The following is a 15665-nucleotide window of genomic DNA, read 5'->3' on the forward strand; positions in this document are numbered from 1 at the left end:
TCCCTGTATGTTCTCTAGCTGTTTTGTCTCCCCCCTCCAACCCCATTTCATGATTTATTGTCGCTCTTGTTTTTGCTTTGAAAGGAACAATTTTGAGCCTTTGAAGACTGAGCTGGATTCAAGAATGGTTGAGTTAATTTGCTGGGTTCTATTCACTGCCCTAGCTCTTAAAAGCCTCATTGGAAATATGTGAGAATGAAATGCATATGAATGAACACTATGGAAATATCAGGCTACTTCTCGCTTTTAGTCCGTGCTGGGGAAGCCAAGCCTTTCTCTCTTTCCGACTAATGGAAGTTTTCAAGTGAGAAGTAGAAGCTGTTAAGACAGCTCTCACTGGCTTATTTATGATATCCAATTCTTCTCTTTATTATTCTCCAGCCACCTGGAGAAAATATTCCTCCAGAACTGAGAATCCTGAATGTAAATCTCAGTTTAACAGGTGGATTCTGTCTTGTATGTCATGTGCTTAGTGGAGTCTGACTTTTGCGACCCCATGGGCTGTAACCCACCAGGCTCCTCTGTCCATGGGATTCTCCAGGCAAGAATACTGGAGTGGGTTGCCACACCCTCCTCCAGGGGATCTTCCCAACCCAGGGATCGAACCCACTTTTCTTACATCTCCTGTATTGGCAGGTGGGCTCTTCACCACCTCATGCAGCAGCCCAGTCTCACCAGCCTCTCCATTCTCTGCCAGATGAGGGGGTGCTTTTCAGGTTTTACAAAGAGCGTCAAACCCAGCCCCAGTCCATTCCACCTTGCCCAAAGGAAAGGAAAAAAAATGAGAACTGATTTAGGCCCTGAGAATGTTGGGGCTTGTTAGAGGAATGACTATCAGTGACCTACACTCCCTGATAACTTCGGCGTTAATCTCTATTTCTGCTGCCTTTTTCCCGCTGTAAACATTCACTCTTCTGTCTTTTTTCATCATCCGAAAGGCTCAGGTTGAAGCTAAGAAAGAACATGAAGGTGCGGTGCAGCTGCTAGAGGTAAGTGAGCCGGCCTTGCTGGCTTTCTTCCCGGGGGAGGGTGAGCTCAGGGCATGCTGTGTTAATGCTTTGTAGAAGTCGTAACCGACCTTTACTGAGTGCCCACTGGGTACCCATTACTCCTGCTGTTTACACATCCTCCCGTGTTGTCCATGCAAGCAGACAATTTTCCTGTGGCCACACAGCCAGCATCAGAACTGTGGGTCTCAGAGGTGCTCTGCTCTCCTCTGATTGGATGGGAAGCAGGGAGGGTGAGCCTGCTTCCTTGCAGGAGAAAGGGAAGTGGATCATCCCTACAGGTGTCAGGTGAATGAGGGTATTTTAAGGGATAGTGCTAAGCCTGAGGAAGTACCTGGCATCTGGGGAGGCATTTGCAGATTAGAGAAAGGACAGTGAAGGAAATCGCAGCAGTGAACACGGTCGAGGAGCGACCACAGGCACTGTCCCCGTGAGCACAGCGGGAGTCACCTTCCCCAGCCACCTGCAGGCCTTTCTCCCCGGCTCTGATGGTGGGGGCTTGGCAGGAGGGGGTGACGTGTCAGAATCACTCTTCTGCCCCCGGTTGGTGGCCTCCCATATCCTCGGGAGTGGAGGAAACTCCTGGGGTCCCCCGGGGGGCCTTTGCAGTCTGCATGCCTCATGCATAATAAATGGACATAAGAAATCTCCCTGTTGAAGACAGAGGTCTCCCAGTTACTGACCCCTCACTCAAGACACAACGGCAGGAGAGCTGCCTGCACAGCGTGGGGCGGCCCCACAAGCGCTCCCCCCTAGTTCTGTTCCATCCAGAAAGGCCAGCAGGGCCTCTCCCCTGGGCCTGCGTCTCTGCTTATGGGAAGCGCCTGTCCTCTTTAAGATGACCTTGTCTCTTTTCCCCCGAGGCAGCTGCACGACCACTTAAAACAGAATATGTGCATCTCTTACATTGCCTTTTAAAATCTATTCCTCCCCCAGGAAATGGTTTCATCATTATCATCATATATATTAAAATTGATTTTTTTGAAAGCGTCCATTAGCTAATGAATATCTGGAGGGCTGGGAGTGATAAATAGCAGGTGGGAAAATATATAACCCAGGAGATTGGAAACAGACCTCCCAATGGCCATACATCTCCCTGAAACAGCATTTCATTCCCCTCGCAGGATCGCCCACCGCAGTTTGATTTGCATAGTCTCCTGGCTGGAAGTCCAGTTTCTTTCCTTCTCGTCACCCCAAGCCCATTGATTTAATGGTCTGTGTTGTTTAAATCTGCCTTCTGAGCTGCCACTCTGTGACAGCCCCGCTGAGGCCACGTTGCCGGGCGCTGGTGCAGGGTGCAGGCCCCGACACATGGGGGACGGGTGTAACGTGCTTTGGTTGGGAAAACGGAGCAGGCCACGCAGATGGGCTGAGAACCTGGGTTTTCTTTTATTCACAACGTCTTTCCGTCATTGTGTTTTGCTTTGCTCTTTACCCAGAACACGCTGGACAGCATGCAGGTATTTTAGCGAGTGATGTCCTCCCCTCCCATGTGCTTGGTGAAGTTTTTTCCCATAAGTGGACCGGCCATGGGCCCCTGGGCCAGCTCCATCTCCCTCTTCTGAACATGGGCAGCTTCTGATGCAGTCGTGGGTGTCCAGGTCTCCCTGGGGTGGGGGGAGCCAAGGAGCTGCTCGTGGGAGTTCTGCCCCAGGGAGACGCTTTAATCCAGGCACTGGGGCCCAGGATTCTGTCCACTGTGAGTGGTGAGTGAGCCCAGCAAAGCCGGCTTCCATTCTCAGGCTGGAAGGATGTTCTGTGAATTCAGATGACCGCGGGGAGGAGAACTGTCAGGATGATTCTGCCCTCGGGCCAGCCGCGTGCTTGCACGGCCGAGAGCCCAGAATTCTGTGGGTCATCAGTATTCACGCCTTGCACCTGAGTGGTCCCCTTGCTATCCTGTGTCATGGGCGGGCAGTGACTTCTCCAGCAGTGGAGGGACCCTTCCTTGTTCTTCTCGCAGGCAGCCACCTGGAGAAGAAGGGAGATGAACTGTCTCTCCAAACAGGGTTTTGAGCCTTTTCCAAAACTCTGAGTTTGGCCGTGAATTTGTAGAACTGATGACGACTTTCTTCACTCTTGGGTTGTTCTCAACGTGGGCTTCCCAGACCCAGTGTACGCTTTCTGGACCCTCAGTATCGGCATCACCCGGGAGCTCGTTAGAACACAGATCCTCAGCTTCTGCCTGCGACCTGCTAGAGCAGAAATTCAGGATGGGGCACAGATGTCTGCGTTTTAACCAACCCCCATGGGCAGTTTAAGAAGCGTTGTTTAGAGAGTCTGCTAGGCTGGTAACAGGAAGGATAAGTAGCTGAAGGAGTAGGGCACCTGGGAATCTTGGCCAATCCTGGCTCAGCGCCTTAGTAACTGGAAGTGTTGACCAGGAACAACCTGAGCGAGTCCCCATCCACTGGGTCCTCAGGAGCATCCTTAGCAGGCAGTGTACTTTTCATTTGAAAATTTGTGCTTTCCATGCCTGACTTTAGTGAGATCCTCTACTGAGCAGAAAGGCACAGCTAGGGATAACACAGAGTGATAGAGAAGGGCTGCCCTGGAAGTAGTGTTAGGTTAAAACCCCTTGAAACACTCACATGCACACATCTGGTTCTGTGGACGTCTCAGTCCTGTTTTCTGATGAGCGAGCAGCCAGGATGTTTGTGGGTGAGAGGAGGTGTCTTTATTCCTGGTCAGGACACCTGAGGACTGGTCCAGGCTGACTTGGCAGGCTGAGCAAAGACAAGGATCAAGAGTCAACTGAAAACACCTTTTCAGAGTTAGAATGGAGAGCTCTGCTTGAAAACCTAACAGTCTAAGAGCAGGTGCTAGTTACGTAGCTTCCTTGACACTTTATAAAGTTAGTTCAGGACAAAGAAGCAAAAGAAAATAGCTGTAACTACAACAGTGCCAATAGCAGTGTTTATTGAATCCTTCTCAACTGGGCATTGTTCAGAATGCATCTGTGGGTTACCTAGGAGATGACAGAAATATTGTCCCTCTTATATCCATGACAACCAGGGGAATTGAGGCATGGTCCAGAGAAATGACTTCCCAAAGCCTCAGGGGCAGAGAGCCAGGGGCAGAGTCTGGATACCAACCCCAGGAGTTTGGCGCCAGAATCCAAAATCTCCACCACTGCATGGCAACATCCTCTGACCTAGGAATCCTGACCTCCCTGCAAAGCAGGGTCAGCTCTCCTGCCACCAAAAGATGGCCCAGCTCCTGCAGCAGCCAGACTCAGAAACAGTGGGCAGGCAGCTCACTCTGACCTCTGGGCATCAGCAGAGACAGGAGTGCACATCGTGTGGTCACGAGTGACAAGTGTGATGGAATTTAATCCTTTTAATACCACCCAGAGTGGTTGATAGCATCCTCCTCATTTCACTAAGGAGACAACTGAAGCACAGAGATGCTGAGCCCCCTGCCAAGGACACACAGCTCCTAAGAGCAGAGCTCTTTGTGACCCCATGGACTGTAGCCTACCAGGCTCCTCTGTCGATGGGATTTTCCAGGCAATAGTACTGGAGTGGATTGCCATTTCCTTCTCCAGAGGATCTTCCCAACCCAGGGATTGAACCCAGATCTCCCGCGTTGTAGACAGACGCTTTACCGTCTGGGCTACCAGAGAAGTCCCTGAGGATTCACAGGTAACACCATATCAAGTTGCTGAGAAAGTCAAGTGCAAAGAAGAAATGGTCCATGACTGTAGGGCTGATAAATCATAACACCTGTTGGGCTGGGAGGCAGTGAGCTCCGGGATCCATTGCAGGGGGCATCTTCACCCGTGATGAGCTGGTACCCACCTGTGTGTCAGTACTGAGGGCTTTGTGTGTGCGCCTTGTTTGTTTGCGGCTAATTATTCAGGGCTCCCAGAGCTTGTTGGCCACTTCCTGGACCAAGGCGTCCACCTGCAGGTGATGCCAGAAAGAACCTGAACGGGTTCCATTCATCCTCAAGTCTCATCCAAGAGCAGATAGGGCCCTGAATCTCAAGGTGGGGGTCAGCATCTGGGCTGCCCAGTGACTTTTATGGGTCCTGGGATCCTTTTGCTTTCATGGGACCCTTCTTCCCTTAAGATATTAAAATTTATATTTTATATCTGCTTGGGTACAAAGATAAATGTAATCCAGCTTGGATTCATTATTATATTCATTTTCCCCTGCTTTTAGACAAAATTAAAATGAAAACTTTCCCACGGGTCCCTAAACAAGGCCTCAGATTCCATGCTGCTGCGTGTCTTGTGTTAAGATGCTCTGTGATCATCTGGCAAGGGAGTGTCCTTGTGGTTAAACAAATCTGTTTTGTCCCATCAAACAGATGACCTTAGTCTCTGATCTCTTGGTCTCTTGGTGTAAGTCAGGTTAGGCGCAGGTGTGTTGTAGTAACAAACACCAAAATCTTGCACTCAGCACAAGGGTTCATTTCTTGCCACTGCAGATATGTGAATCCTCCATGCAGCTCCCCTCCACATGGTAACTCAGGGATCTTGAGGCTGTGCCAGCCAGAGTATATGGCTTCCTGATCACTGTGGTGGCAGGGAGAGCTCTTCTATGTCTCAGCTATAGAGGCAACAGGTGTCACCTCTGTTTCTGGGTCACCAGCCAGAGCTAACGACCTACAGGAGAGGCTCGAAGAGCAGTCACCCTGAGTGGGGGCCCTGTGGCATGGCTCTGCCACATCTGAATTCTGGAGTCTTTATAAGGCAGTGCAATTTTGCTACTAAAGTGTGACAGTATTGGCCAAGTTGAGAATCTGAGAAGTGCTCAGATAAAGAAGCTTAAACTTAATGCTTTGCATTTAAATCTCTTAAGAATTGTCTTTCGCCCAGTAATTCTGGTGGGCATGGGTTCTCTGCCTTCTGGGAATAACCTTGGCAACCCTGTACCCATGAGTCTTAGCTGGAGAACGAGGTTGTTAGGAACAAAGAAACCTGGATGCTCAGGTATTTGGGGGCTCACCTTCTGACACCAGCTTCATCTCCCTAATGCTCCCCATCTCACCACAGTTGGTACCTTGAGGGCAAAAGCTACACTCAACAGGCAGCCCTGGGTTCTGAGGTCCCACCCGTGAAATCTATTTATCTGCACACAGGACATCTCTGTGCCAAAAGCATGTCTGTACAGAAGCAAAAGACTCCAATGATCCAGACCCACCAGTGCAGAATTCACTACGTTTTAGTTGGATTTGATAAAGGCATTCATCATGTGAACTAAAACAAATGTTTAAGACACTTGTGTTTTAATAATGCTGAATCAATACACATTATAGGATACAAAGCATTAGAGTCATCTTCACCAGAGTCTCCCTTTGGTTATTACTTTGTTACATTTTAGGATCAACATGACATCATCCTGTAAAGATTCTAGAGTTCAGAGCAGTCACTTGTCCTGGAATCCAGAGCCAGTTTAGATGAATTGATGGGGTTTGTCTGTGTACATGTAGCTGCAAGAGCTGGTACAGGCGTAGGTGTGAAACTGGCAGTGGAGGGTATTTCTTAACTGGACATCACCACGAAAGAGGGCTTCCCAGGTGGCGCTAGTGGTAAAGAACTCATCTGCCCATGCAGAAGGCAGAAGAGACGTGGGTTTGATCCCTGAGCCAGGAAAATCCCCTGGAGGAGGGCATGGCTACCCACTCCAGTATTCTTGCCTGGAGAATTCCATGGACAGAGGAGCCTGGTGGGCTACAGTCCAGAGGGTCTCAAAGAATCAGATACAATTGAAGAGATTTAGTAGCACACCATGATGCCATCTGAGAAGCAAGGGTGATTGAGTCACTAGTTAATTGACTTGATGAAAGTGAAAGAGGAGAGTGAAAAAGTTGGCTTAAAGCTCAACATTCAGAAAACTAAGATCATGGCATCTGGTCCAATCACTTCATGGGAAATAGATGGGGAAAAAGTGGAAACAGTGTCAGACTTTATTTTGGGGGCTCCAAAATCACTGCAGCCATGAAATTAAAAGATGCTTACTCCTTGGAAGGAAAGTTATGACCAACCTAGATAGCATATTCAAAAGCAGAGTTATTACTTTGCCAACAAAGGTCCATCTAGTCAAGGCTATGGTTTTTCCTGTGGTCATGTATGGATGTGAGAGTTGGACTATGAAGAAAGCTGAGCACTGAAGAATTGATGCTTTTGAACTGTGGTGTTGGAGAAGACTCTTGAGAGTCCCTTGGACTGCAAGGAGATCCAACCAGTCCATCCTAAAGGAGATCAGCCCTGGGTGTTCATTGGAAGGACTGATGCTGAAGCTGAAACTCCAGTACTTTGACCACCTCATGCGAAGAGCTGACTCACTGGAAAAGACCCTGAGGCTGGGAAGGATTGGGGGCAGGAGGAGAAGGGGACAACAGAGGATGAGATGGCTGGATGGCATCACCGACTCGATGGACATGAGTCTGAGTGAACTCCGGGAGTTGGTGATGGACAGGGAGGCCCGGCGTGCTGTGATTCATGGGGTCTCAAAGAGTCGGACACGACTGAGCGACTGAACGAGCTGAACTGAACTGAGTGTCCTTTGCCCATAGAGGACAAAAGATCTTAGCTTCTACTTATGGAACCCCTACCGTGCCTGCGAGAGTCTGGACTTAATAATATGTTATTGTCCTGGAAGGCAAGTTTCTCCCCCATTTTACAGATGAAGAGACTGAGGCCCAATGAGCTTATGTGACTTGCCTCCAGGTCCCCTGAGTGAGTGAGAGGGAGGTCAGCGATCTAGATACTGCCCAGATCCTGGAGTCAGACAGGCTTGCATCTGTCCTGCCACTTCCTGGGGATGTGACCTTGGTCTTTAGTCCATCTGGCCTTGTTTTTCTTATTCATACAACGGGCTCCATCAACTTACCCTCGGAGTCTCTCTGGCCATCAGCAATCATGCATAGAAAGCCCCCAGCAGGACCCAGCACATAGCAGGTTTTCAGTAAATAATAAATAGCATCACAAAACTTGTTTACACATAAAGATACTACACGGAACAGCTTACTCCCAAATCATTGCTACACAGCAACCCAGCCCTGCCGAGACGCCCCCGATCCCCGACTTTGCTGTGTTAAGTATTGAGAGTTCACCATGTCCCTGGATTCTCAAAACAGTCCTGATTTGGACACATTAGAGGGCACTATCCCCTACTCATTTGCTGTCTTTTACAAACCCTAAAAGTTTTTCAGATGAGAAACCCAGAGTGGAGGACCTTGGGAGTGCTAGCAGGCACGTCTTTGGATGTATTTTCCTTCATCTTTATAAATACCCACAGCCAAATTTGCAAGTCTCCGCTGTTTATCCCAATTAGAGTTTACTTGCCCGATGACTGTGCCGTCTGTTCCTGCTGTGGTCAGAAACACAGCCGCCCTCCGCTCCTGATGCTGCAGGTGGCGGGTCTCTGGGGTAGGGGGAGCGGAGCCGGGAATGGGGACACGCAAGCAGCCGGGTTAACTCATGTGGGCGTGGTTCTGCCCCGCCAGCCTTGCCACCCAAGCTGGAGGGATGGTGCCCTGCATCCTGAGGTCAGTATTGACATCCCAATAAGTCGGCCAGGGCTGGTCAGTGGGGTTGCTGTTTTCTTTCTCCATCACTTGGAACTGGTTCCTTCTGGTAGCAGCTCGGGGTCATGGGAGGGACTCTGCCTCAGCTGCCAGGCTCAGCATCAGAGACCAGCTGCCTCCAGGCCCTGAGTGTGTATGCAGAGGAGGCTCTGGAGGAAAACCTGCCTCCTTCCTGGAAGAGGGAAACATCAGGAAAGCCTGGGGAAGTCTCCAGAGGAAACGCTCACTTATGAGACGTTCTTCGGGTTTCCTGGGTCCCTATGTCTCATCCATTAGCCATTCAGACCTTCTCCCCCTGAAATTAGAAAAGGCATCTGGCAGCTGCCTGACTTTTAGGAACCAGCATCCTTATTGCCTTGAAGCCATGTCCTCAGATACCCAGAGGAGAAACAAAACAAGGAATTGAAAAGAGGGATAAACAATTAGGTGTGATCATGCAGGACTCTTAGAATCTTTGGGGTAGAAATGGGAGGTGAGAGGGGGTTAGCCCTACAACTTCACTGGCAGGTCGCATGGAAGCAAGTCTCAGACCACACTGTCACACGTGTGCAGACGCATATTACAAAGCGCTTGTTGATGAGCAGGCACAAAGCAGCACTTCCTTCTTCTCTGCCCCCTTGGGCACCTCCTCCACCAGCGCCTGCGGAAACTGAGGAGAAGACCGTGGTTCTGGTGGCCTCGGGCACCAGAAATCTGCTGAATCAGTATCCACACAGAGGACCATTTCTAGACCCAGCCTTGGGGTCCATTTCCTGAAGTATACCAGTGTTTGCTTATGTTGCTCAGTCATGTCTGACTCTTGGCGACCTCATGGACTGTAGCCCACCAGGCTCCTCTGTCCATGGAATTTTCCAGCCAAGAACACTGGAGTGGGTTGCCATGTCCTTCTCCAGGGGATCTTCCCGACACAGGGATCGAACCAGCATCTCTTGCATCTCCTGCATTGGCAGGCAGATTCTTTACCACGGCGCCACTTGGGAAGCCCCCAAAGTATACTAGCCTTATGCACTAATCATTCAAGGGTGGGGTAGCACTAACATACCCCATATTTTGAGTACCTTTCATTGAATGTCCACGTCTCCCCTGCTTCAGGCCTAGGTAAAAGCCCACCATTTACCAATTTTCTTCTGACATTGCTCATACTAAGTGGGCGTGCCTAGAGCTGGAGGGAGATACAGGTGTTGGATAGCTTTGGGGCAGCTGCCTCTGGTGCACAGCCTTCCTAACATCTGCATTGACCACACTGGGGTGGGATTCTCATTTCTGGCACCGGGTGCGCCAAAATGAAGTTCCAGTCCCTGGGCATATGCTCTCCATCCAGGAGAACTGTAAACTATAAATGCCAGAGCCACCAGGCCCCAGATTCTGTGGGGATCGTTCTGTGTGTCTCAGACTTGGGTGGGTGCAGCGGAGTCCGTGCACAGGGCCATGAGGCCCATCCAACCCAACCTGGCGCTGGCACTGCTACCCATGTGGTCACATTAAGTAAAATCACAAAGTGGCGGCCCCCTGGCCATGTCCATCTCTACAGGAGCCGTGTCTATCTCTACAGGAGCCGTGTTGGACAGTAAGCCTCGACATACCCTCCAACTATTAATGACTGAGAGATTTTTTTTTTTTTAACATTAACATGAAGATTCTTTGCCTCTCGGAAAACTGGAAGTTTTGCCCAGGGTGGGTCTGGCCCGATGCTAAGAAGTAGACATTCCTAGACAAAATGAACATGCTCTGGTTCACCATGGTCCCCAAAGATCCTATGGGTTTGCCCTGCTCCCCTCCTCTCATGAGCATTCCCCACCACCTCTGTGGATGTTCAATTTATAGCAATGGTTTGACATCACCTCTGATCCACCTCCTCCCAGGACCTTCCCCTCATCACTCACATCAGAGCCAACCCTCCTTTCTACAGGCATACCCCATGGCAGCTGCCAGGGGAAATCGCCCACCACAGTCCCCACCAGTGAAGAGGACCCTGAACAAAGATTTGCTCCTTGGAAGGAGACCCTCCGAGAGCTCGGGTTCTGGACTGGCAAAGTGGTGGTACCCAGGAGGTGGAGTTCACAGTAGTACCTAAATGTGCAGTGGTCCATCGCCTCTGCGTGAGCCCCAGCCTCTCTCCCTGGCTTTGTCTGAGTCCCCCAGGGCCTTCTGGGAGCACACAGTCTCCCCTCTGCCATCCCCGTGCCCACCTTCCCCCAGCAAAGCAAGTCAGGAGCTCTGATGCCCAGTTTAGCTTCTCTGTGCACTGCTGCTGAATCACATCTTGGAGACAGAGTTTTGGGTGAAGTAAAAAATGATAGCTTTATTGCTTTGCCAGGCAAAGGGGGATACAGTGGGCTCACGCCTCGAAATACCACGTGTCCCCCACTCGGAGAGGGTAGTGAGAAGTTTTATAGTAATAGTTCGAAGAGGGCATGATGAGCTCATGGACATTCTTCTGGTGGGTTGGTGCTGAGATAAGGGGGAGTCAGCATCATCAACCTCAGGTCCAACTGGTCTGGGGGCTGCTTGTGGGCAGCCTACCATTATCCATCATTAATCCTTAGCTTCTTCCACCTGGAGGGAGTTCAGTATCTGCAAAATAGCTCAAAGATATTGTTTATATCCATTGACGGGGAACCAGGACCCTGCCCCAAGGCTGCACTATTGTTTTTCTTGGCTGTTTCTCCCTGGTCTTTCAATCCCTCCCTTCCCTAATTAAAAACTGAGATCTGCCTCTTGAGACTCACTGATGGTCATGGAGGCTGAATGAAGATTATTTCCTATAATCAAAGAAACGGGGGACACAGAAAGGCTTTGTGTCCAGGAGCCCCACAGGGCCCTACTCGGTATCAGCTCCTGCCCTGGGCTGTTTCCAGGTGCCTCGGATGCCTGACCTCCATGTGGGCTCCTGAGACCTTGGCCGCTCTTAGCCCTCTAGGCCCCTAATCTGATGTCTCCACACACCAGCTGTTCATCCAGCACCTTTGAGGTTTTCTCTGTATCTGCCTGCCACCTACACGATTTTTTCATATTTTCTTTAAATCTGCACACTTTCTAAAATTCTATTTTGAAATAATGTGAGATTCACAAGAAGTTACAAAAATAGCACAGATGGTTGCTGCATAATTTCACCCAGCTCCCCATGGATAGCATCGTAGGTGACTGGAGCTCACTGTTGAAACCGGGCAATTGATGTGGGCACAGTGTCAGCAGCCAGACTACATACAAACAGTCATTCTTTGTCCTTCCTCTGGTGATAAATTCCATGGGATTTGATGGTGCATATAGATTCATATACCACCATCCGGAGTACTTTCCACCCCACCAAAGTCACACCTTCATGTTACTTTCTTTTTTTTTTTTGTGGGTGCCCTGGGTCTTCGTTGCTGTGTGCAGGCTTTCTCTAGTTGTGGTGAGTGGGGGCTATTCTTCGTTGTCATGCACAGGCCTCTCATTATGGTGATTTCTTTTATTGTGGATCATGGACTCTAGAGCACAGCCTCAATAATTGTGGCTCACAGGCTTAGTTGCACCACGGCATGTGGAATCCTCCTGGACCAGGGATTGACCCCGTGTCTTCTGTATTAGCCAGCAGATTCTTATCCACTGGACCACCAGGGAAATGTTACTTCTTAAAAGTCAGACCCTTCCCCCAACTCCAGACCCTGACAACCACTGATCAGTTCTCCATCACCTTAATTTTATTATTTCACAAAAGTTGCATCAAAGAATAATCTGTTTTTTGAGTTAGGTTAGTTTCACATACACACAGAGGATATACACATGAAGGATCTGATGGCCGGTTGCATTTTTCTCATGCACATTAAAATGAGAATGTGGCTATTTAAATAGTGCTGTATCCTTCCACAATCTCTTCACACCCCCACCCCCACCCCTCCACAACACACACATGCACTACCATGGCAGCTGGTGGCACACCTGGATAAACAGGCAATCTCAGGGCTCTTCTAGTGCCTTTCTAACCTGAGGCTGTTGGCAGCTGCTTTTCCCCACCTGAGGACCTTGGAACAAAAGTCTCTTCTTCAGGACTGAGCCCAGAAAACCACAGTGCTTGGCCTTGAGGCGTTGGCAGTTGCCATCCTGGGGTCAGAGCTGCTTCCTGGCAGGTCCTGCATCTTCGCGATGGGCGACCCAGGCAGGAGGCAGATTGCTCCCTGTCCACACCTGTGCCCGGAGGAGCCCAGTGTCTCCTCTGTGTCTTCCTCAGTGGAGACAGCCATCACGCCCAAGCTCATTCAGCCTTTTAAAAGAATCTTGCCAATTATTTTAATGTATCAAAGAAATTAATTATAGGTTTGGGATTTGTTAGGTCTATTTTCAGAATTCCATGATCTCAGACATAAATAGCACTTCACTCTGGCCTAAGGAGCTGAACGCTTAATACCAGTGGGAGGGGGAGAGGGAGGAGGAAGGAGGGAGAAGGGGGAGGAAGACAGCATTGGTCTACCACTGTCCACATCCCTGTCTGCTCACCTACATGAATCCAGACATCTCTCAAGCCCCAACTTGGTACCAAGCTCTAGTTTGAGTGCTGAGTGAGAAAGGAGACAGAAATTCCTGCCCTCACGGAGCTGACATTTTAGTGGAAGAAGTCAGACGATGCGCACAGTTAATAATACAGCAGATGACGCTGTCCACTTATCACAAAGGAAGGGAGACGAGGCAGGACCACCACGCAGATGGAACAAGCCACTGCCACGAGGAGCATGATGCCTGCAAATCAGGGAGCCCTCTCTCCTCATCGCTTCAGCAAAAAGCACCTAGGATGTGCCAGTATTATGCAAAGCATTGAAGATGTGTCAGGAGACCAGAAAGCACAAGCTTGGTGCTTAAATGATCTAAGAGAGAGACGAGAAATAATCAAGGAGCTATTAGAATGGGGGGGGGTGGCACGAAGGGAACAGCAGGGGAGGAGGCAAAGTGGACCCTCCACGTGCCTCTTCTCAGGTGGGTGTCCATCTGTGGACTGGTGCAGGGAATTCTTGTTGCAGGAAACAGAGTTTTGCTTTTGCACCAAGGGAGGAAGTGTAGGGAGTATGGATCTCGGTTCCCCAGGAAGGGGAGTATGGCGGGATCACGCCCACCCAACTGAGAACCAGAAGCAGGCAAAGATGGGGGTGTATGGGGGTGCTGCCCATGGTTCCCTCCCTGCCATGTGTACCCAGGGACACTCCCGCCTCCCTAAATATCCCCGGTGTCTGCAGATGGCAGTGATGTTGCCAACCCAAGCAAGCAGGTAGCAATTCCGTTTAATGCTAAAGCAGGGTGCCCTGGGGTTCTGCAGTTTAGGGGCAGAGGCCTCCACCAGAAAACTGCATCCGTGGAGTTAGCAACTGAGCCGTCCCCAACCTGGGCTCTCACCACCTCCTGCTCCAAATTTCAAGCAGCTACAGTGAGGCGTGCCAACCACAAAGTGCCTGGGCTGCACACAGAGCCGAGAACAATCCGCGGTTGGCTGAGATCTGAGTGTTTGCAGGGTTTCTTGGCACCTGTGCTTTCCCACGTTTGCCCTACGAGAGAACCTGGCTGACGGCCAAGCTTCCAACTGACAGGAAGCTTGATTTGCTCAGCCACCATTCTCACGTGGAGGCAGGAGGCAGCCCCACCACCACCACCACCACACACATGCACACACGTGTGCAAACACACTCAGGCCATACACTTTCATATGCACACACACACACTGTCATCCACACATGCACACACAACACTCAGCCTTGTGCACACACGTGCAATGCACAGACATGCACAGACACACACTTGTGTGCGGACACACGGGTCCCCAGAAGCCCAGGCCATCCCCTAACCGCGAGTCTGGGTCTCCGTGCGCAGTGCAAGGTGCGGGAGCTGGAGGAGAAATGCCGGACGCAGAGTGAGCAGTTCAGCCTGCTGTCCCGGGATCTGGAACAATTTCGCCAGCACGCTGGCAAGATCGACCTGCTGGGCAGCAGCACCGTGGCCTCCCTGGACGTCCCCTCGTCCCCCAGCAAGTCTTTCCCAAGGTTCATGAACGGACTGGCTCCCTCCATCGGAAAAGGTAAGTGCCTCCCTCCCGCCTCGGCCATGATGGAGAAGAAGGTGCAGCCAGCAAGCTGGGAACAGCTGGGCACAGCCAGGGGTGTGTGACAGAGCCTCTCACAGCACCGAGGGAGTGACCAGCATAGCAGGACTTGGGATGGTACAGGGGCGGCCGGCGCTTCCCACGCATACTCGATGCACCACCCTTGATGGGTGTGAATCGGTGTAAGCTCCCTCCCACCTGCTCTGAGCCCTGTTCTGCACATGACGCTGGCCAAGGTGCCTGGAGGATCAGCCAGTCAAGCAGCGAGCTGGGACTCGGACCCAGGGACCTGGCTCTGGGGTCTGCATTGGATCTGCCAGGCAGGCTGCTCAACTTCGCTTGTTTCCCTTCTCATCCAGCGACCTCTCGATGACATTGTGATGTACTTGGAACTTTTGTTCCAACAAAGGCAACAGTAGTACCCGCGGTGAATGTTAATGCGTTCCCATCACATTTGTGTTCAGGAAGCAGAGTGGAGAGCAGGGAGACTTCACTCTGCGTGGTTCTGAGGGATCACTTCTAATCACAGAGCCATTTAATGTAACCTCAGGGGAAGTTCCCAGTGTAGACAATGAAGTACCCTGCTTGGTTACGGAACTTTCTCTTCAGTGAAGGTTAAACAGGTCACAGGCCCAGTTTTCTCCTGTAAAGCAGTTGATTTTTTTTTTTAAATTTTAGGGGACATGTGTGCCAGAACCCTACTTTAGAATTCCACGAAAGGGAGGGAATTTCCAGATTTCTCCAAATTTTTGTCAGAACATAGGATAAGTTCTTCTGGGTGCTTTTTATTATTAAAATGAGGTGCTGCAGCATGTATCTTGAACAATGTTTCTTGGCTTATCCCCCCTTCCCGCTCCCTTGCCATCCTGTACATGCATTGGGAGAATGCAAAGAGGCCATGAAACACCAGATAGGGAAAGGGAGGTCCCCCCCCCCACCACCACCACCAAGCTCTGAGCACAGGGTACTCCCCAGGCCGTGTTCAGGTACGGAGGCTGCGATGCTGTGCAGATGGCAGGCCCTATGTGGAGCCCCGCTGGGTACGGGGACACAGA

The 15665-nt window shown here is 50.5% G+C and overlaps 1 protein-coding gene across 6 annotated transcripts in view; it reads left to right on the forward strand.

Moving 5' to 3' along the window:
* Positions 1-15665, forward strand: part of RIMBP2 (RIMS binding protein 2) — a 77742-nt gene that overhangs the window by 6815 nt on the left and 55262 nt on the right. For all 6 annotated transcript variants that reach the window (XM_068989949.1, XM_068989945.1, XM_068989947.1 and 3 more), the window contains exons 2-3: positions 939-989; positions 14382-14586. In XM_068989949.1, coding sequence (XP_068846050.1) covers positions 939-989; positions 14382-14586 — 256 coding nt within the window. The remainder of the gene's footprint in view (positions 1-938; positions 990-14381; positions 14587-15665) is intronic.

The sequence above is a fragment of the Capricornis sumatraensis genome, chromosome 17 (genome assembly GCF_032405125.1).
Source record: "Capricornis sumatraensis isolate serow.1 chromosome 17, serow.2, whole genome shotgun sequence".
NCBI classification, from domain to species: Eukaryota; Metazoa; Chordata; class Mammalia; order Artiodactyla; family Bovidae; genus Capricornis; species Capricornis sumatraensis.